General features: G+C 38.1%; 1 protein-coding gene across 4 annotated transcripts in view; it reads left to right on the forward strand.

Annotated features, from left to right (window-relative positions):
* VPS13C (vacuolar protein sorting 13 homolog C) overlaps nucleotides 1-22107 on the forward strand; it is a 247933-nt gene extending 225826 nt beyond the window's left edge. For all 4 annotated transcript variants that reach the window (XM_066592326.1, XM_066592327.1, XM_066592328.1 and 1 more), the window contains exons 77-83: nucleotides 3758-3803; nucleotides 4162-4285; nucleotides 10924-11038; nucleotides 17578-17669; nucleotides 18960-19083; nucleotides 19773-19859; nucleotides 21672-22107. In XM_066592326.1, coding sequence (XP_066448423.1) covers nucleotides 3758-3803; nucleotides 4162-4285; nucleotides 10924-11038; nucleotides 17578-17669; nucleotides 18960-19083; nucleotides 19773-19859; nucleotides 21672-21770 — 687 coding nt within the window. In that variant the 3' untranslated portion in view covers nucleotides 21771-22107. The remainder of the gene's footprint in view (nucleotides 1-3757; nucleotides 3804-4161; nucleotides 4286-10923; nucleotides 11039-17577; nucleotides 17670-18959; nucleotides 19084-19772; nucleotides 19860-21671) is intronic.
* The last annotated feature ends 454 nt before the right edge of the window (nucleotides 22108-22561 follow it).

Here is a 22561-nt window from a genome sequence, read left to right on the forward strand (position 1 = left end):
GTAAAATATTGGTAGAGCATGTAATGCATTGTCCACCATAACAGGAAGCCACTGTTGTATGGCAGCTCTGCATTCTAACTTGCCCTTCCTGTTCTTTAGGGTTTTAATGAGAATGCATGCTGTATGTTGGAGCTGAATGTAAAATCCCTTTTGTATTATGTTTAAAATTTATGATTTACAGTTCTACTTTCGCATAAACTGAACAAAGCTGCTTTTTCTGTTAATCATCTGAACAACGAATAACTATTTTTTCATTTAGTTAATAGGTGGAACATATTTGCAAGTATAGTCAAGAAATGGTAAACTGTGTTAGCTAGTTAAAAATAATATACATATTTTCCACAGAATAATTAGTGATCTGTGTCAGCCCAGGCTAAATTGTGGAAAACTTGGAGGCTTCTGTATCTTTCAGTGATTTAAAAAAAAAAAAAAAAAAGGGCAATTGAGACCTACCATATTCCATGAATTTCTGCCTATATCATGCTTTAGCCTCCAAAAGATGAACCAGTGAGTGTCTGCTCCCACATTTTGTAATGCCTTGTTAGCGCTGTGTAATCCATCAGTTATTTTTGCACACTAGTGTAACAAAAAGAATTTCAAGACTCAACTATATTTTTATTAACTTAAAAAAAAAATAGGTGAAGGGATTACCGTATATACTCGAGTATAAGCCGAGTTTTTCAGCACAAAAAAACGTGCTGAAAAAGCCCCCCTCGGCTTATACTCGACTGAGTAAAAAAACCTCAATACTCACCTATCAGCCGGCGTCTGTGTCCCCGACGCAATGCTGTCCCCGGCGGTGCGGCCAGCTGCTGCAGTCTTCTCCTCGCTGTCTTCTCCCTGGCTTGCTTCTGAAATCCCCGCTGTCAGCGCCGTGATTGGACCAAGCGCTAGCCAATCACAGCCAACACTCGATAAACCAATCACAGCCATTCGGTAGCCGCCGCCCAGGAGCAGGAGCCAGCAGACAAATCTCTATGGTGAGCCTATCTAACAGATGGGCTGAACGCGGAGAATCACAGCAATTCGCAGCAAACTGTGATTTGATGGCTGCTGCCGGAGAATTGGTATAATTCTCCACTCGTGGACAGAGGGCCGGGTTTTCCATAGCGTTCCCCGCAGCCAGATTATTGCAGCAGGGAATGCAATGCAATAAAGCCCGTGGACAGGCAGTCTAACAGTGCTTGGATCACTGTACATCCAGTTAGTAGTAGTGTTCACTGAAGGAGGAGATGGAATCAAGTGGAGATGTGCTGATTGCATACAGAGGGAATGCATTTTAAAACTTGGATTAGGTGATGATTATCGATTCTGTTTACACATTTTAATCTTTTTTTTTTTTTTTTTCTTTCTGAGATTTTGTCATGGATCCATAGGTTATAATGGGTTAATCGTAGTCAAACTATGTATACATTTAACTATGTTTCGCCTAGCATGCATTCTTGTGCATGTTATTTTTGTAGGATTGAAAAGCTTTTTCTACACTTTTCTGTCCCACAAAAAATGTACGGAAATGTATACAGTGGATATAAAAAGTCTACACACCATTAAAATGCCATGTTTTTCATGTTTTATGTATAATTCCATTAAGAAACAATATGAAATCTTTTAGAGTGGGAGGAAAAAACTAAACTAAAATAACATGTTTGCATAAATATGCACACCTTAAAACTAAGTCTTTGATGTACTCTTTGACATCATTCAGTATTTTTGGGTAGGTGTCTAAGCATGGCATCCTTGCAAAATTATTCCGAATCTGTCAGATTGTGAGGGCATCTCGTGTAGCGCCCTCTTCAGGTCAACCCACAGATTTTCAATGGGATTCAGATCTGGGCTCTGCCTGAACCAGTCCAATACTTTGATCATCTTCTGGTGAAGCCATTCTCCTGCTGCTGTGGTGGTATGCTTTGGGTGGTTGTGCTGAAAGGTGAAATTCATTTTCATCTTCATCTTTTTAGCAGAGGCCCGAAGGTTTTGTGCCAAAATGGACTAATATTTGAAACTGTTCATAATTCCCTCCACCTTGACTAAAGCTCCAGTTCCAGCAGCACAAAAACAGCCCCAAAGCATAATGCTGCCTCCACCATCTTCACTGTGGTTTATAGTGCTCTTTTAGTGAAAAACATACCTTTTGAAATTATAGCCAAAAAGTTCAACCTTGCTCTTTTTGGACCAGAACATGTTCTCCCACATACTTTTGGCAGACTTTTATGTAGGTTTTGGCAAAACCTAGCCGGGCTTGGATGTTTTTCATTGTTAGAAAAGGCTTCCGTCTTGCCTCCCTACTCCACAGGCAAGACATATGAAGAATACGGGAGAAGGTTGTCACATGCACTACACAACCAGTACTTCTGAATTTCCTGCAGCTAGTTTAATTTTGTTATAGGCCTCTTGGTTCAATTTTCTTTTAGTCTTATCAATTCTTGAGGCACGTCCAGTTCTTGCTAATATATCTGTGGTATCAAATTGAATCCACTTCTTGATGACAGTCTTCACTGTGTTCCCTAGTATATGTAATGTCTTGCAAGTATTTTGGTCCCCTTTTCCTGACTGATTCCTTTCAGCAATCAGATTTCTTTGATGTGTTGTAAGCGCCTTACGGCTTTTGCTGAAAAATGCAACTAAAGAATTGTCAGGAAACTCCTCCTAGAAGAGAGAAACTTTTATATGGGGTAAATCCAAATCGCTGTAAATAATGACAGCCGTGTACCGACTATTATTTTACTATTTATCATGCAGTTTTTAAATGTGATTGGCTAATTCTGAAAACAAAAACAACAAAAAGTGGTTGCATAAATGTGAACAGCCTGTTATATTTAGGTATATGGCTGTGTTTTTGTTTTTTTCTTATTTTTTATTTTTTCACTTCTGAGGCGTAACTTGAAGCTCCTGGGCCCCAATGCAAAACCTGTAACCGGGCCCCCAACTATTAATGCCTTATTCATAGTACTGGGCTCCCTATATGGAGAGGCCTTATGGGCCCCCTAAGGCTCCTGGGCCCGGTTGCAGCTGCATCCCCTATAGTTACGCCCCTGACCCTGGGGTTGTACAGATAATGGGTCACATTGAAGGTGAAAATCTGAAATGATTCATCTTGGTTGAAGTTTTTAAGTTGACAAAAACTCGTTTTTATAGGGGTATGTAGACTTGTTATAGCCACTGCACCTTTTGTATTTGTAACACATTTTTAGTTTCCATATGCTTAATGTACATGTTTTTTGTAATAAGTTCAAGATGAATCAAATTGTATACCGCCCATATGGTTGGAAAAAGAGGAAATAGATGCTTTGCGGTGCATATTTTTTACTTTTTTTCAGTTTTTTTTTTCTTGCATGTAAGACGCATGTAAAAGTGCCAAGGGGAACGAACCCTTAATACTTTCGTTTTGCTTCAGTTTTTTTCACTAGAATAATTAAGTGTTTTTGGCAAACCATTGAAATCAATGAGGAAAAAAGTGAAACATTCATTTTAGTTTTAATCCTGTTTTTCTGCTTCAAAAACAAGACAGAGACTGAAAGGCTCAATGATGGCAAAACGCTGCTGTGAAATGGGCCTGATTTTCGACCATTAGGAAATATGGAAAATGTTTATCTTTAGCTAAGGAATGTCTCAATTTTTGTGGAATATCTAAATCGTGGTGATGTGATGAATCTGAGTTTTTCAAAGTGACATTTTTACACTCTTGTTTACAAAATGACAATGCTTGCTCTGAAATTATACAAAGTGTTGATACATGCAATGAAATCTGTCTTTTTAGGGTGTAGTGGGAGGAGTGACTGGGATAATTACAAAGCCAGTGGAAGGTAAGCAGCCAATATTTACTTATACTTCATATAGTTCTAGATGAGAATATTTTACAATCCTGAAGGCGTAGCAGACAAAGGAGAAAACTTCATATTCTGTGTGTGGAACAGACATAATGTATATAACTAGACAACCTGAATTAGCCATCATTTACTTCCTATAATTCCTTGTGGAACTCAGGAATATTTATATGCACAAGCAGTTTGGAGATTAGTCATCCTCCTCTATTGATTGATTTGGGACTTCCTCTTTAGAAGGAATGCAGGCTGCATTATCAGCTATTTTTATTTTGTGGAGATGAAATCTATACAATAGAGATGAGAGTAATGTTTTTTTTTACCTTTTTTTTCCCTGCAGGAGCTAAAAAAGAGGGAGCTGCTGGGTTCTTCAAAGGAATAGGAAAAGGACTTGTAGGTGTTGTGGCAAGACCTACAGGTGGAATTATTGACATGGCAAGCAGCACCTTCCAGGGAATACAGAGGTACTAATGTTCTAAGAAAATGGATTCTGTGGGAAAGCACACAGATCACTGATTTTACCATAAATTCCAGCACTGCAATACTATAGAATGCATTAAGTGACTATTTGCTGATTTTGTATTCATGTTTAGTTTTAAAATATTTTGTCATAAATATGCCACATCTCTTAATTGGTGAGGAACTAAAGTTTGTCTTTCAAGTCATACTCTTACATTAATCCTGCCCTTTAACATGCTTGGCATGCTTAGCTGTGCAGTCTGATTCCACTTGTTCATTTCGTGCATGATGCTTTCCTAAAATCTGCACGGCAAAATACATCCTAGCTGATTCTGGTTATGCAAAGAGTAGAGATCACCACAGCTGTTTATTGTAAGAACAGTTGAGACTGATTTCTGCCATCTACATTCTACTGAAACAGTTGTTGAGCATATTCTGCTACTTAGCGTCCCCAAAATTCCACAGAAATCTTTCTAGTTTTGTTATGCATTTAGCGCTTTCAATTCATTTAAACTCTACAGTTCTCGGACATTTCTCTCTTGGTTTATACAATTAATATAGTTTTACTCTGTCATTAAAATCTTCCCTACTCTCTATTATGGCCCTACAAAGTAAAATGTCTAATGCTGTGACTCCCTTTGTAAGGATGATGAAAAATGATGGAAATGTTATATACGTCTAGGTGCAAATAAATGCACATATCCTGCTCACAGGACAAGTCCTAAAACTAGGTTGCCCAGTCTTATTCCCGCAGATGTCTCCCTTGAAACTTTTACCTATAATGTCTAGTAGTTTAAAATCTTAGTTAATAAAGACACAACACTCTGGCCCTTGAAATGGGCATTTTAGCAAGTTGATGAAATGAGCTGTGACATATATATATATATATATATATATTTTATATATATATAATTTTTTTTTTTCTTTGTGAGTAAAGTTGCATGAAATTTTAAGTAGAAATAACTTCTCATGAATCGGCTGTCAATACAGATTTTTAACACTCATATATTACAATGTAACTCCCATAAATGTAAAAAAGAAAATGGGGCACAGCATTGTACTGAAACTTCTAAATAGTAAGCAGGTGGTTAAGTGCTTCTATGGATTATGCTTTTCCACGTAGTCTCCATAGAGCATGTTCCCTGTAATTTTTTCCCCAAATATTTTATATATTTGCATACATATTTCATAAGTTATTCAGCTTAAATTAGTGTATTACAAATTATGTCAATATTTTCATTACAAAACTAGACAACATACTTGAAATCCAAGGTTTTAAGGATAATTTAAAAACAAGTAATTCCACAATTGTAGCAGGTCCACTAGAATGTGTGTGTCGGTTTGTTTTTCTAATGCATTTCACCCTTCAGCATACATAAGAAGGCGGAATAATGGACCTCTATCTAATACACTTCGACAAGCTTTCTTGTCATCTCCCCCCAATATAAGTAAAGTTTCAGACATCTGCAAATGAAGTGCATCAGATTAGAGTCCGTTTAGCCAAAGCTTAAAAAACAATGAGGACATGTATCATACTTTTTTGTTTTTTTCCCATAAATATCCAACAATGCTTTCTAAGTACTAGTAGTCGTTTACTGAAATATTTTATTGCAATTAGCGTTTGAAATAACGCTTACATCCCTATGCTATGCTTTTGATTTAGAAATAAGTTTTTGTGATAAGTTTTATGAAGAATGACTCAGAAGACATTTCAAAATAATATAAACTTGTAATGTAACTACTGGTTACTTTGCTTATACTACCATAGCATGCCTCAATTGTAAGTCTCTAAATATTGACTATCCAGGCAGATCTAACTTTCATTAGTACCACAAATGATTGAACACCCATGGAGTCTATTACTTGATGAAGTCTATAGATTCCCTCCTAACCCATTGTTTTATTCACAGTTCCTTTTATATAGATATTGATAATATATGTTGTCCCTTGAAGAGGTTACCGTGGTTTACCCCTTTAATGGAAAACTGATTCTTAATCGTAAACCAATTTTGGCATCATTTAATTATCTAAAGCCCTATTTAGACAGGACGACTGTTGGGCAAACGATGCCCGACACTCGTCCCCGCATGTACTATCTCACGTGCTTTTGCACAGGAGCAAGTATCGTTGGCTCGCAGCAAGGCGGCTGGAGGAGATTTCTCTCCCCGCTCTCCCCCCGCCCTTCTGTATTCACTTTAACAGTGGCCGTTTAGTACTGAATGGCTGATGTTTACACTCAACAATCATCATTCAGGATTTTATGCAGCCTAAGGGCTCCTTCCCACGGACGGATTTCCACCGCGTTGCCCGCAGCTATTAGGTTCTATTGAACCCAATAGCACAATGCTTACGGTGCGGAATTTCGCACTGTAAAATCACCCGTCCTCACCCGCGGCATGCTCTATTTGCTGCAGGTGTACACGCGGACGGCTTCCATTGCAGTCAATGGAAGCCGTCCGTCACACTATCTTCCGCTGTAGCACAGCGGAAGATGGCGTGAAACCGCTTCCCCGACCACCTCCAGCCGCGTCACGCGCTCTATTGCGCATGCGCGCCGAAGCATCATGCGGGTCGGAAGACTCCGGATCCGAAGGTAAGTACTGGGGTGTCTGGGGGGCGCCGTGACGGGCTCCGCGGCAGAATTCCGCGGCAGAGCCCGTCACGGCCGTGTGCAGCCGACCTATATGATGAATAATAGTTTAAAAAAAATAATAATAATCACTCCCTTGTATCTGTCAGTACAGATGCCAAAAATAGCTGAGAGCAGCATAGTCAATTTTCTCAATTCAGCAAACCTACTTCTGCTTCCCCTCCTCATCCGTCCGTACAATGATCCAATGATCTTGGTTCACTCATTGCTGCACCTTGACTATCGCCACTTTCTGTTCGCTGGCTACTGTGAATGCCTTTGAAAAGCCTATGCAGCTTGATAAACTGATATCATTTCTTGGCTATTTCAGTTTTCTAGGGTTTTATGTACTTTGTATGTTTTAAGGCTTTTTTTAAACATTCCACATGGATATTAATCCGTTTCCTCATTCTCTTTACGCTTGTGACTAATTTTTACATATGCAGTAATCTAGCATTCACTAATTGCTTATGCTGTATTCTCAAAGTGAATGCAGCAGATGTTTTCACTTGCTAACTTTTATGTAAAGTGATGCAACAATCTTGCTTCATGCATCATACTACTCCTTGTCTACTGCTGATGACTTGCATTTTCCTCCATATGCTGTCTCTACTACTACATTTAGAAGGATGCTGCTGAACCTATTCCTCAATCCGCTTCTTTGCTTGCGTTCTCTTTTCTTTGAGATACAAATACCACTCCTTGAGAATTCTGTCCCACTTGTGTACATAATGTTTTCTCTGACTGTTTTCTAGATGAGACAGTCTCTGGCTCTAGCTCCTATTGCTTATCATGTCTCTTGTTGTTTCCGGTCACATGTCTGCTGGATTAACCTGGAGCAGCATTTCTTCTTTGGAGCTCTCTTCCACTTTCGGAACTTTTACATCATTGCTGATGGATTTAAAAAAAAAAAAAAAAAAAGCTATTAAAGATACTTAACTGAGTCCTCATGATTTCCTAACATTTATTTTCTTTGCAAGCTAATGAGCTTTCAGCTTACCTGGCACTTAGATTTTTGCTAGGGTTTCTTCTCTAGTTTTCTCCTTCAGATTGTAAGCTCTTATGAGCAGACCCCTATGTATTTTTGGATGTAACTGCGTCACACAGTTTTACTATCTTTACATAATGTTGCTGTTCTAAACATTTGTTACTTCAATAGAGTATAATTTGCAGAAAGTATTTGTTAATCATCTGTTATGAAATAAATGTATTAAATCACATGTGGCGTGTTAGGTCAAAAGGTTTTACTTTAAGAGAATAGTTTAGTTTATTTTCCTACGGTCATGAAGGCATGAACACTATTGTTTCTGCAATTTTAAGTGTGGACTAAGATATTTGCAGCTTCATGCACAACCTGAGTTGATGCCACTGCTTAGTCTTCGTATGTATACAGCAGTGTTTTCCAACCTTTTGAGCCTTAGAGTACCCATCAAATATATATTGTTTTTTTGTTTTAGTTTTTTTTTTAACCAAAAAAAAAACTGCTAAAAAGTAATTTCCAATACCTATGAAGCACTGTTGTGTATTAGCACCTGAACTTTACTTTAAAATGGTAAAAAAAGGCTTCCTTTTTCTAGTGATATCAATTAGCTTTCCTTTACATAAGAGTTGAATGTGTTACCTGATTTTTAAAAGACACTCTGTTCATCTTCAACAGAAAACAGACTTCCAGAACTTCACTATCACACCCTACTGCCATATAATGACATCCAGAATTTCACAATCACTCCCCTCTGCTGTATAATTGCCTCCAAAGCTTCACCATCACTCAGTGCTGCAGTATAATCTTTTCTAGAACTTCACCATATTTCCATGCCGCACCAATTATCTCTAAAATGCCAGTATCTCTTCCCTTGAAGTATAACCACCTCTAGAACTTCACCATCTCTGCCTGCCACAGTATATGCACAAATAGAACTTCATAATCTCTCCCAGTCCCAGCGTAATCACATCCAGAGCTTCACCATCACTCTGTGCTGCAGTATAATAGCTTCTAGAACTTCACCATATTTCCCTGCCGCACTAATCTCTAAAATGCCAGTATCTCTCCCCTTGAAGTATTACCACCCCTAGAACTTCATCATTTCTCCCTGCTGCAATATAATCCTATCCAGATCTGTACCATCACTTACACTTTGCTGAATAACCACCTTTTGAACTTCACCATCTCTCCCTGCTACAGTATGCACATCCAGAACTTCATATTCTCTCCCGGTCACAGCGTAATAGCTTACACAGCTTCACCATCACTCTGTTCTGCAATATAATTGCTTCTAGAGCTTCTCCATACTTCCCTGTCGCACTAATTATCTCTAAAATGCCGTTATCTCTCCCCTTGAAGAATAACCACCTCTAGAACTTCACCATCTCTGCCTGCTACAGTATACGCACGTCCAAAACTTCAGAATCTCTCCTGGTCACGGCGTAATCTCATCCAGAGCTTCATCATCGTTTCCGTGCTGCAACAGTCATATTCAGGGCTCAAAGTTCCCCACATTCAGGGTTCAAGCTCCTCTCTCACTTATAGTGCTAAATAGACATGACAGGCTTTCTTTAAGCCATATAGGTTATAATATATGGCACTGCATAATGAATGAAATGGTACCTTTATTTCCTCCCTTGGAGGCTCCCATCTGGAAATATAGCCTTCTAAGCACTTCCTACACTGTATGCTAATGAATGGTAGACTGTCCAGTGGGCGATGCAGTCTGGAGTCTTTCCTTCTTCCTCCTAAAAACCCTTTCTTCATTGCTGATTGACGTCTCCAACAATGGGCACCGGAAACGTCATACATTCCATCTGCAGCGTGCCTGAGCCACACCGAGGGAGCTGGCATATGAGCTGTGACTTCAGCTTGTCTGGAAAGACGTCGCTCACTTGCTGGAGGTCAATGATATGGAGGAAGGTTTAATGTAACTGACGTATTGCTCTGTGGTACTTCACTACACTTTTTGGGTAGCATGTAATATACCAACCACAACTCACCTGTTGGAGAATATGATGCTGGGTAATGAACAATGCAATGTGCGGAAAATTACATATGGTAGAACTGGCATTTCTCTCCACCCTCTTACTGAAGAAGCAGCAGCTGTTATAAGCACCTATATGTTTTCATAAATATGGCATTTGGTATGAGTGCCATTCTTATTAATGCACTTAAGCTAAAGGAAATCAACATATTTAAATAAATACAACAATAAATCTCCCCCATATGAATATATGAATGGTACATAGTGTGGATTTGCAATCAGAATGCTATGCAATAGTGTTATTTTCAAACTTGTCATTATACTTGCATTAAAGAGATCAAGGATTGGAAAAAGGGTCTGCTCCTTTTCCAGAAATGGTGACACATCTGTCCATTGGATGCATCTAGTATTGTAGTTCATCATCATCATTCAATTTCAATGGAGATGAGCTGAAATTCTTTGATGCTAGGCGCACCCCCTTTAATCAATCTCCAGTTTATGAATAATGTACTACTTCTAAATGAGCAGCTTTCAATCCCTATGTGTCAGTTGTTCATCACATAGCGTAACTCATTAGGTAGTGCAGTCTGTCAGAAAGATAAGAAAAATACTTTGATTTTTCAAAAAAGTACATATGCTCTTGGTGCTCATAGAACCCCTTTAACTGAAGTGTAATTATTGAAGGTTTAAATGTTTTGGATGATGCATGTATTCCTATATAACAAATGGAGTTTCACAAACACAAGATTGTCGTTGACCACCCTTCTGCAAAGAGTGCATATTTAAAACCTTGGTAGAGCATTAACCTTGAGTGCCAATACAAGAATGCCCGTTCAGATAGAAATTGCCTGGGAGTCTTCATAGCAGTGTGTGTGTGTGTGTGTGTGTGTGTGTGTATAATATACACAATTTTTTTTTTTTTTATAGTGCGTTCTATGAGCCTTTTCATTCCTGATATATTCCTTATTTGCCTTGTGTAATTCATTGAATTTGTATGTGAAAATGTTCTTGACTCCAAGACTTACATGATTCTTCATTTCTTCAGAGTGGCAGAATCTACAGAAGATGTTTCTCCACTTCGCCCTCCTCGTTTTATTCATGAAGATGGGATAATTAGACCTTACAATCAAAGTGAAGCTCAGGGTTTGAACTTGTTTGAGGTAAGTCTTTGTGAAGCTTTCTGTGGTTCTTTTCAATGACCAGTTTTCACTCTGTTTAGGCATGTGAGCGTCTTCCAGTTTTAGTTTCATCTCTTTGGAGCTCTGGGTACTAAACAAATATGATGTAATGGGCGATTACTGGAATCAGTGGCTACCCCGTCGTGTTGCATTATTGCCACATTTTTTAATTTCACCAATTCTCTAGAGATATAAAAAATTTCAATTTTACAGTATCTGGATACCAATCAGTAAGCTTAACAGAAGTTGGCTAGTCTGTTTACTAGATAGGACCTGTCATTGCATAGTCGACAGGGCTGGCTGCATAGCTCTTTTTTTTACTTTTTTTTTTTTGTATACTCCTTCTTTTTCCCATGTGGTCTCTTCTTGAATCCAGCCAGCTCCTAGCGCTGTCGGTGTATCAAGCGGGCAATCCCCACCACTCGCTGTCAATGAGTGATGTACCGTTAATCAAGTCAAACATCAGCCATTAACAGTAAGTGGTGGGGATTGCCCGCTTGACATAGTCACAGCGCCAGGAGTTGGATCTAAGAAAAGCCAGTGTGAGTGTATGGAGGTCAATATGTGAAAGGTAAGTGGTGATAGTCAGCGGAGCTGTGGCTGCAGAGCTTTGCTGCCAAGCTTGCTGAGTTCACAACATGATAGTTCTTTGTAAGTTTAATGGGATATACTCACTTGTGTCCACAGGTTTGTGATCATTTGTCTGATGGGAAGAAAGGTGGCCATTAGTAGCTACTCTAGGATGCGATGGGTGGTTGCACATGTGCACAGCTCCGTTCTTTAACATTTATGGGATTTGTAGAAACAGAGCAAGTATGTTAAGCTGTTTGTGTAACTTCCATAGTCCTGTACAGCCAGCTTTCCACTCTGTCTCCCCTAAAATGCAGCACCGTTTTAATTCCCCCATTTTCCCAGAAGGTGAGCTGGGGCGCCTCCTTATCAGACATTGTTTGGCCAGTCCTGTGGCAACACCATAAATGTTTGACATGTTATCCCTTTTTAAATTGTGTTATTTTATTTGAAATTTTTACAACAATTTTCCAAAGTCACTGCGCATGTTGGCCACATACATTCTGTTTATGTATTAATGTGTAAACCGGTATGTGCATCTTCACTTCACTATTGGAATTTTTGAAATGTAATTAAAATACCTTTTTCTTTTCAAAGTATTTATATTTATAATTTTTTTTCTCAAGGAGAGAATAACTATTTAATCTTGTTTTACGGGTGCACATCATATCTGATGGGTTTTGTCTACATAATCCTCTCTGTGGATGTGTGTGTTTTTCCTCACCTTTAATGAGTAGTGTAGTCATTGAACAGTGAAAAAATGACTTGCATGCCGAAATCATTGTAGCCATATCCCACCTTAGGTTATAAATTCTAGTTGTGTGCCATTACAATACATGCAGTTTTATTGATTTACTCTTACTTATGAAGGTGTATAATGTCCTGCAGTGAATAAGCAAAAAGTTTTCTAACTTTCTTTTTCTATTTTCTTTTTCCTCACATGCAGCAAGAATTGGAATGAAGGATAGTAAAATACATTTTTCTTATCTTCATTCTGAACCGCATTATCAAATTAGTTCACAAGTAGGATAAATTTCAGGGCAAGGACTGAGACTCGTTGTCTCAAACATCATTACTTCCATCACCTTGCACACTTACATTACATAACAAACCAAACCTCTATAAGAGTGGTGACTCTCATCCTTTGTATGTAGCATGAACATAATCACCTAATGGGTGCAATTTGTAGACGTTGCAAATTACCTGTGCCATTTTCATTTGACCAACTCTTGGTTGGTATAGACGTATTGTTTTATGTGCCTTTTATCATATATTTTTTTTGATTACTTCATATGAATTAGTTCATTTTCTGGTATCCTTAATGAAATCGCATAGACCTCTTCAACTATTTCCTTGTAGTTCAAAGATCTCCATTATTAATGGTCTGCATTTGCCTTTAAAACTATTATTAAAGCGGGTTGTCTAAGGCTCTCCTCACTGTATATCCTATTAGGAGGATCCTTTCTGTGAGACTGAGCCGAGAGCCACTAAGTATTCATAGCTCCTTTTCTAGCAGATCCAGTTTGTTCATCTATTATATGGTCAGGACTTACTACATTTGGAAATCTATGACTAGACCTACAGGAATAGGATGACTTGTGAAGCTTTATTTAAAAAATGAGGTTGTCCTCATGAGACCTGGCCTTTAAGCTCTACCAATGTACTGTAGAATAAAATGACTAGGAGAAAATCTGAACATCTAACTTGCTGTAGACCGAATCTTTGTGTAGAGGAATGACATGCGTACAATGGAGCCACACCATGCAATGTAATATTGTGTTGTGGATTATTGGTAGTATTTAACTAATTACTCGATTCCCTCTACTAATTTATATACTACAGTCAATGTAAAAAAGTAGAAATTCATGCATATACAGCATGTTTATTATAACTTTCTAATCATACCTTCGTTATCCAAGTTCTAAAAATGTTTTTGAGATGTGGAAACCCATTTATTCATGGTTTAAATATACTTTCATGCAAGTCCTAATTTAAGTGGAGCTATCTTAGGATAAGTGTCACCTATTATTTCATGCATATATTTTGCTGTACTTTGAAACAAAGTGCCTATTTTTGTTTAAATGGAATAATCCCTGCCACCAATTCTGGATTTATCTTCTGCAAGTTTTGCAGCTCAGGAACTACCTAAACATTTGTTAAGGCTTGTAAATGGTAACACTGTCAGGGCAACAACTATTGAGCTGGATGTGCGATTTTATGCTACTTGAAGTAGTCCCCAAGAAACTGTCTTGAAGCACAAATTTCTATATAGTTGTGTTGGGCTTTGTTAGCTTTCTTGTGGATTTCAAATGCTCCAGATGTTTGTTTTGTCACAATCCCAGTATCGCAAAAAAAAACAAACAAAGGCGTTTTTGAAAGTGTAAAATTCATTGCTAAAGCTATACTAAACGTGCTGTTTTTGGTATGTATATTGAATTTATTGGTATATGTGCTAAAGAGACCCAAATACTTAATAATGGACTATTAGGATTGGTTCACATGTGTGGTAATTTTACACCATGGAAAATTCTACCACAAAATATGCATCTCTTGGATGCTGATTTGCCATGGAATTACTGCAGATTTCATCCTGATTTCTGCAGCAACTTTACAGTAAATCCACAAAACATGTATATAAGACATGTAGATTTTATGGTGGATTTGTCTGTTGTAAGATTATGCCACCTGAATCCATGCTTACAGTTTCAGCAAAAGATAATGAAAAATTTTTTGCAACCTTTCTACTGCACTTTACAATTTTTATTCTCAGCTGAGTAGTGGATACAGTTTAGCTCACAGAGCATTGCCAATACTGAGCACAACAGTCTGGATTCCAAACTGATAGTTTATTCACATGTTACGGTCATAGCGCAATATAACTTCAGCATATGAATAAATCTATACATTGTAGCAGACTAAAAGCAGGATTTGTGTAGCTGCTGCTAATGTATTTAGCACACAGAGCATTGCCTTTACTGGATACAATTGTATCCACTACTCAGCTGAGAGCAAGACAACGGTATAATGGTTTGCTGCCTCTAAAGTTAGGGCTACATGGTGACTTTTGCAACGACACATATTGCATAGCCAGAGATCGCTGTGTAGCCCTGCAATCTCCAAATCTAATAGACAATGTGGGAAAGGTTGACCCTCATAAATTGTTGCAACCCACAGAATGCAAACAATTCAACCTTGCTGGATTTTTGGTGTTATGAAGATCTTGGCAACTTGCGTGTCGCAACATGATGTACATTGACTTCTGTTAGATGAGATCATCACAGGGCTACACAACAGTCTTTGGCCGCGCAACTTGTGTCAAAGCCATAGTCCCCATATAGCCCTAGCCTAAATGGAAATGGTGTTCTCATTCACTGACGCCAAATGAAGTGTTTTTCTGGGACTTGGATATTGATTTATTGGATTGATAACCTATACGTGGGTCTACAGGGCTCGGGTGACCTAATATAAGGATACCACTTTTAAATCTTTTAAACTTAGAATTAAACCATAAAGTGTATTAGAAAGTTGTGTAATTTTTTTATTTATATAATCTTCAATCTGTCTTTACATAAAACCCAAAAAGCTTACAAGTCTGCTCTATTAGTTAGAAGGTTGTATTTAGTAAAATGCTATCATAGCATTTACTATTGTCCCAGAAAAATGCACTGTATTTCCCACAATACACACAGGATACTATTGTATGAAATACTTGTTCTTGTAAGCCCCTATTCTATCTTGGTATTGGAATTCTTGTAGTATGCAGTTAACTTGATTTACCAGCTTCCAGGTGTACATTGTATGAGGCCTTTATAACTGACCTTGCAGCACAACTTCTCTTTTAATGTTTTGTACCTTATAGTTTACCCTGATAAAGAAGAAATCTATTAAACTGTATTACTATTTGAGCATTAAAGCACAATAGGTAATAGCACAGTGAAACTTAACAATGTCAGTATAAAGCCCTTTCACAAGTGTTGTTTTTGAGGATGAAAGCACATGGCCGGTCAGAACAGCTTGCAGTGCAGTCGCATCTTGTAATAAACTGAACCCCACTGCACTTCCTCATTGTCGATTTCATACTAATATTACTTTTTTAAAGGGGAATTATTTAAAAACTTTCACACACAACATTTTTGAGGAAAAACAATTTTTTGTTGCAGTGTTTTTAAGCTAAAGCTGGAACTGCATTTGGCGGGAATTGGAAATAGAAGGGAAGTACTTCCATTACTCCTTCCTGCTGGAGCCACTTATGGTTTGGGCTCAAAAATCTGCAGCAAAAACTACAGAGGCTGTTGTCCCAAAAATGTTTGTGTCAGTGAGACCACCTTATATGTAGATTTGTGTTTTAAAATGTTACTAAATTATTCTATATCCCAAATTACAAAAAATCCCTTTAAAGTTAAATGCTCAAGCTGCAACTTCTGTTTTAAATGATAGCCTTAGAAAAACATTTCACTTTGTGTGTCCTACCATCAACTCGCTTAAAAACTAATATATGGATATATACAGGAATATAAAGGACCAATTACCATTGCCAAGTGATTTTTAAATGAAAATTTATGTGAACCTTTAAGTTCAAGTTGACTTTCGTTGTGAGTACATGATTTGTAACAATGTAACTTTTTATGTATCTGTGTACTGTACTTTCTGTATATGATATCGAAATGAGAAATTCGTCTTGTGTCTCTTAATGGAGCAATAAACAAAATTTCTGAACTTTATACTTAATGGTTTATTCTTGCTACACTGCATAAGTTTACAGTTTGTGTTTAAACTTTCTACTGTATAGCAACAGGATGCAAAGTAATATTTCATATTTGGAAAATACTAGAAATTACTAATTTTGTTTTAAATACTTTTTTCGCACATATTTTTGTTTAATGAAAATCAGTCAACACATTTAACTGTGTTCCTTGGTAGGAACCAAATGGATGCTTAAAGGGCCGCTCCAACAAAAACACCTTTTTTTTCCTAGCACAGCAGTCCTCATCTGATTGCCTGTCACACTTTAAATGTCTCCTATGTATATTGCAGTCACTTCTATGCAGCACAGCCTCCTGTCTGATGCTGATCAGACACAATCTTGATTGTTAGATCTCTCCCTACTCCCTATACTAGCTGACTTGTGTGTGTGTGTGTGTGTGTGTGTGTGTGTGTGTGTGTGTGTGTGTGTATATATATAGGGTAACTACTGATGAGCGAGCATACTCTTAGCGAGTACCTGCCAGCTCGAGAGAAAAGGTTCGTCTGCCGGCGGCGGGCAGGGAGCGAGGGGGGAATGTAGGGGAGACCTCCCTTCCCCCCCCCCCCCCCGCTCACTGCCGCAACTCACCTGACACCCGCACCGCACCCGTACCCTCTCTGCTGAGCGGGGAGATACTCGCTAAGGACAATGCTTGATCGAGTAATTGTCCTTAGCGAGTATGCTCGCTCATCTATAAGGGTAACCAGTCACATAATGACTGGAAAAAAATCACTGGTGTGGTCTTTTACCAGTGTATACAAGTGTCCATGTTTACTAATCGTAATATTATTCATTATGTGCCAGTGATGTAATATTTTTAACACAGCAAATGAATTCTGAATAGTAGAATTCCTATTACTAGAAGTAATGAAGTATCTAAATAGCAACTGCATGTGAATGTCCTCTATACTGTAGAATAAAAGGTCAGCTTAAGCAAAGATAAGATGCTGATGGGTGTCTAATTAGGGCATAAATGCTTATGAAAGCGTGAACAGAAATATTAGTTATCGATGAGTGTGCTGTGTACTCAATCATATTGATTGTCCATGCTCTATCACTGGAGGTGGATGGAATACAGGTGAGCTGGCTCCATCTTCATACTCAGTCATATACACGTTTTCATGTAACACAAACCTTTTTAGGAATCGTGTGTTTTTTGTATTAATGAGAAAATTCATAAACGTAATTAATATTTTTTTGTTTCTAGAACTCGAATTTAAAAAAACTAGATGGTGAAATCTACAGATACTGCCAGATTTTAAATAAGAGTAAAAAAGTCAACCTCGTGATCACCAACAGGTTTGTTTTGTTATCTTTTGATTCAAAAACTGAGCTCTTCAATTAGGTTGTCCTTTACTGCTTAGCTAGGGGAAGAAAAGGGGGCTTTACTTAAAGAAAATTACTGCAGAAAGATTTGGTAGTTTGTGATTAATATTTGTGCTTCCTTCATTGACTGTTTCATGCAGGCGCTTTCTGTTCTGTGAGGAGGAGGAGGGAGGGGGTAATTTTTCTGTCATCTGAGCTGCTTTTCATTCTGGGTCATTCAGAGCTTTTGTTGAAATCTCTGGAAATAAGCTTTATGGAACATTGTAATACTTAAACGACAATTTTTTTCAATACTTTTTTTTATTGCTTTTATTATCCTTCTGTTTTTCATTTGCTTCAAATACAGCCTTAAATGGACACTGACTTTTCAAAGAACTTAAGATATCCTATATGATAGCCAATGTGTTTAACGTTTTGCTGAAAATTATATTTTTGTGCTGAAAAACCCTCTAAAGTGCTGGCTACAAGGTTCTCCCTTCCTTGTCATCCACTGCCTGTTGTCAAGTGAAATCTGTTTCTGATAATGGTGATGAAACTGAACATGGGAAGTGGGAGGAGTGATGAATCATGCTGCAGGGGAGTAGGGAGAAAGACTCATATGCTACTGCTGATAAGGTTATTTACTGTTACAGCTACTGAAATCACATTTACACTACTCAGTACTGCTCTACTGTCCTCCATGATGATGATATTTATAGGTTTGTTTGCTGAAGACCGGGAGTAGAATCAACAGTTTTTTCCATGTAGAATTTATAGAACGCAGCATAGCAGCGCTCATCTCTCACCAGCCCAGATAAAACTAAAAGGTGAAAGTACAGCCTGCAGAGGGGATAAATGCAGGATACAAGTCACATAATGGCCAGCAATTGTGTTACAGACTTCCTTTAAGTTGAATATGTCCCACTGCAGACTAAGGCCGTTTAACTTTGTTTACTTGGGGCTTCGCCAACAAGAACATGTTGAGACTGCATGCCAAAATAAAAAATCTGAACCAGTATAATATTAACCTAAGCATGCAAGGAGTCCATTATGTTTTTAAACCATAGATTTATGCAGCCAGCAAAGTCTTCTTATAAACACTCCTATCAAAACTGCTTCCCCAGTTCTAGCTCCCCAATGACTAGGGAAGGTCCACCTAACATCTGAAAGGTACTGCTGTAGGCTAATGGAGATTAGTTTCTGCCGTTATATATTAAAATGGACTTTCTAAAAGTAAAGTACATGCTCAATGTGATTTTAAGATGTTTCTGTTTCCACAAACAGGAGAATTATGAGTGTTAAGGAAGTGGAGATTTTAGGACACACAAGTATAGATTGGGATTACTTTTTTGAAGATTTTGTCCAACCACCGACAGTAGAAGACAATGTGCTGAATCTCTTTGTAAAGGTTTGTAGAAACTGTTCTGGTTGGTGAAAATTCAATAGGGGTCACTGACTGATCTATTCTTGTCCTGAATGTAAATCACTAAGAACTTAATTTTTTGGCAAAATGTAACCAAGCCACATTGTAAACCATTTAATTATAAAATATTTCCACTTGTTACTTGGTGAAAATTATGTAATTAGTGTGCACTGCAGATAACTGGCACATTTAAGAACCACCATTAATATTCACTATTTTCCACAATTGTTTGCTGCCAGTGAATGGAAACTTGTTAACATTCAGAGGCCAGTAGTAATAACAGTCTTCATGTGTGCTGTTGGTCTATATAAATAGCAAAGTATTCGCTAGAACAGGGGTGGCAAATCTTCTGGACACAGTAAAAACAATAATTATCTTTTTATGGTAAATTCTCTTGAGTGCAAAGGCCAGTATAATGTAACAATCTGTACTCTTAAAAAAGGGGAAGGGACTTGTTCCCTCCTCCTCATTTGAAGTGTGGATTTCACCTCTTCAAATGAGGAGGCAAAATGTGCACAAAAATCCACATGTTTCATGTGAATTTTGACACAGATTTTGGTGCTGATCTGAAAATACAGTACTCGTGCATGTAGCCTAATGTGCAATAATACAAATGTATCCAATGTACTGTGTAGTATAACCTGGAATCTTTTCTTTTTTTGCTTTCTGTGCAGGACCAGGGTCTTCTAGTCTTTCAGAAGAAAGAAAACAGTCATGTAGTTAAGAAAATCGTTACCCTCCAAAGTAGTGCTGCTGCTAAGGTAACCCATTCTGTGACTATTTTTTCAGGAAGTGTTAGGTGACTTCAGTGGGGACAAACAAGTACCCGTTTATACTTCCTTACATATTGCCAGAAACGCTTTGCATGAGACAGGTTTTCAGTCATACTTATTTGCTCCATTATTTCTATTTCAAATGTTTTATTGCGTTTCAAGACAGAAATTACCAGTAGAACATAGTGTCAGCATAAAATAACATTAAAAAGGAAAATAAGTGCCACAAGACGTGAAGTGCAATACGCTCATTCTGCGACTATTGGGGTACACAACAACCCATCTAAAGAACTGTATGAGCAGGGCCCGTTAATTGCAACATAACTCAAATTTTGATTAAAAATAATGGGCCATCGGTCAGGAGATGCGGTCAGCCAACTTTCAGTTGGTAGCGAGGCACTAAACGGTGACAAGCAGAGCTCAAGTGTCATCCGAATGTGGAGAGGTTGTCCCAATGTTCCAATACACTACAAGACACCTTTCATATATTAAGAAAAATGTAAGGTGAAAGCCTATAACCAATAAAACATGGAACATGACTCCTTTGCCTGGATAGACCAAAACAATATTGAGGCAGGGGCCTCATTGCGTAAATAAGGGAGCAAAGGTGGAGTACAACATTCTATCTGCAACAATTAGTACATTCTAAGATCGATCCGAAGATTTGGTCAAGCTGAGTCCATCAGTTCCAAGCGAGATTGATGTAATGACCAAAGCTACCACTAGATGAGGGCAGAAGCTGGAGTTGTATGTGGCAAATGTATCTATGACAGGAACAGGCTTTTCTTGCTGGCCTATAGCGTCAGAAGGTAGCCTGAAAATATCAGTGTAATGACAAAACCTGCCACTAGGTGAGAGTAGTAGACAGAATTTGCTTAGTCCTGGACTAGGTCTATAGAAACACTGAAGGAAATACAGTGAACGTAGATCTTGATGATAACCCACTGTATCTTGTAGATAAAACAAGTTTGGATAGTCCCATTGAAAGCTTATGGGACAGCTGTCACAGTATAGTGTGGGTAGGAGGGGGTTACCGCAGGCTTAAAATGGTGCTAGTTTTCTCCACCCACTAAACCTGTACAGTCTGGGTGCAGTGCTATCTGTTAGTGGACACAGATTCTTGCAACCATGAACAAGATACAGGAAGGGTTTGGTGAGCTCTCAGGCTGCTCCACAATTGTTCCATTTATTATATCTCAATAAAGCTGTGATTTTATGGATACTGGATCTTTTTCTTGCTGTCTTTAAACTCCTGGAACTAAGAAGGAAACAAAACCTTCATTTTTATCACACTGATTCTCAGTTACAGTGTATTCTAATATATGCATTAAAATCTTGCTAACCTGATCAGATCTTCCACGCAGACCATAAAATCATCATTGGCCTGCTTTCTATGAACGATGGCCTGTTGACTGTGAATGACAAGCGGGCCGCAGATAGCTCCGCCTCCATTCACTGAACGATTACTTCTGCCATGTAGGCCATGCAGTGCTCCTCTAGGAAACTTGGTATGCAAATACTTTGACACTGTCCAATTGTTTCTATCAGACCCAGGCTGTGTATAGATAAACCCTTTTTGACATAGGGAATGGTCACAAACTGCTAGGAATAACGGGAATGGCACAATACAAAGTTTTAAGAAAAGATGCTCCAGAATGACTTACTGGGGAACACAAGTATTTACTAAAATAGAGCAGTCAGAGTTGATAGGTCCTTTGTAAACTGCGTGTGTGAATCCAGGCTAATTCAGCTGCAGGTGAAGTAGAATGGTTTTTAATTGTTGTTTTGATTTTATTCTAGGGGGTTCTCAAAGCGCTAGATGAAGCTCGGACAACTCGCCAACAACATACCTTAGTGAGGCAGAAGTCCGAGAAGTTTATCCAGCAGTATAGCAGCTAAATGCTAATGTGCTGATATGTTCGTCTTTGTGCATGGTCCATTTGTACTGTTTTGCACGGTCTCTCTTGCTCCAAAAATTCTCCTGTGGACTTTGTACATTCTGTCTCGTTTTACCTTACGGGTGAAATATCTTCAATGTTTGTCCCTCTAAGAAGACCTTGCACTGGGAGAGATCAAAATTTTTTCATTATGTAACCTTAGGTCATGTAGCACTTGAATTTTTTAAGCTTGTTGTTACTGAATTGCTTACTGATGATGATCTAAGAAACAAACCACTGCCTTCATTGATCTTTATATAAAAATACATATGATTAATAAAGAAAATCATCTAAAATGTCATGTGAGCTCACTTGTCTTTGATGTTAATCCAATATTAAAATACATCTTTGTAGAGACCGTAATGTTTTATTCCCTAAAGTTAAAGTTTTTAATAGTAGTTTTGGAGGGTTTGTCCCAAAAAATATTTATGATCTGTCATAGATTTTGTGGACATAGCAGCTGCCAAAACTCCAACTTCTAAAAATAAGTTGGTCAAACAATGGAGTAATGGCTGCACATACAGTACACTGATATGCCAAAAGTCATGGGATAGCAGTTTGTAAGTTTATCGAGTGGTGTTAACTCAGGTGATATATGGGTGTTCCCAAGCTTAGTTGTATTATCTTGAGGTTGAACATTGGCCAGCTTGCTCATGGCAAGGCAACGTGAAAAGTGAATTATCGAAGTTCGAACAAGGCAATGATATTGGGTGCCAGTCGGCTAAAACATTCCATTTCACAAGTTGTGCAGGC

Source organism: Eleutherodactylus coqui, chromosome 2 (genome assembly GCF_035609145.1).
Source record: "Eleutherodactylus coqui strain aEleCoq1 chromosome 2, aEleCoq1.hap1, whole genome shotgun sequence".
NCBI lineage: Eukaryota > Metazoa > Chordata > Amphibia > Anura > Eleutherodactylidae > Eleutherodactylus > Eleutherodactylus coqui.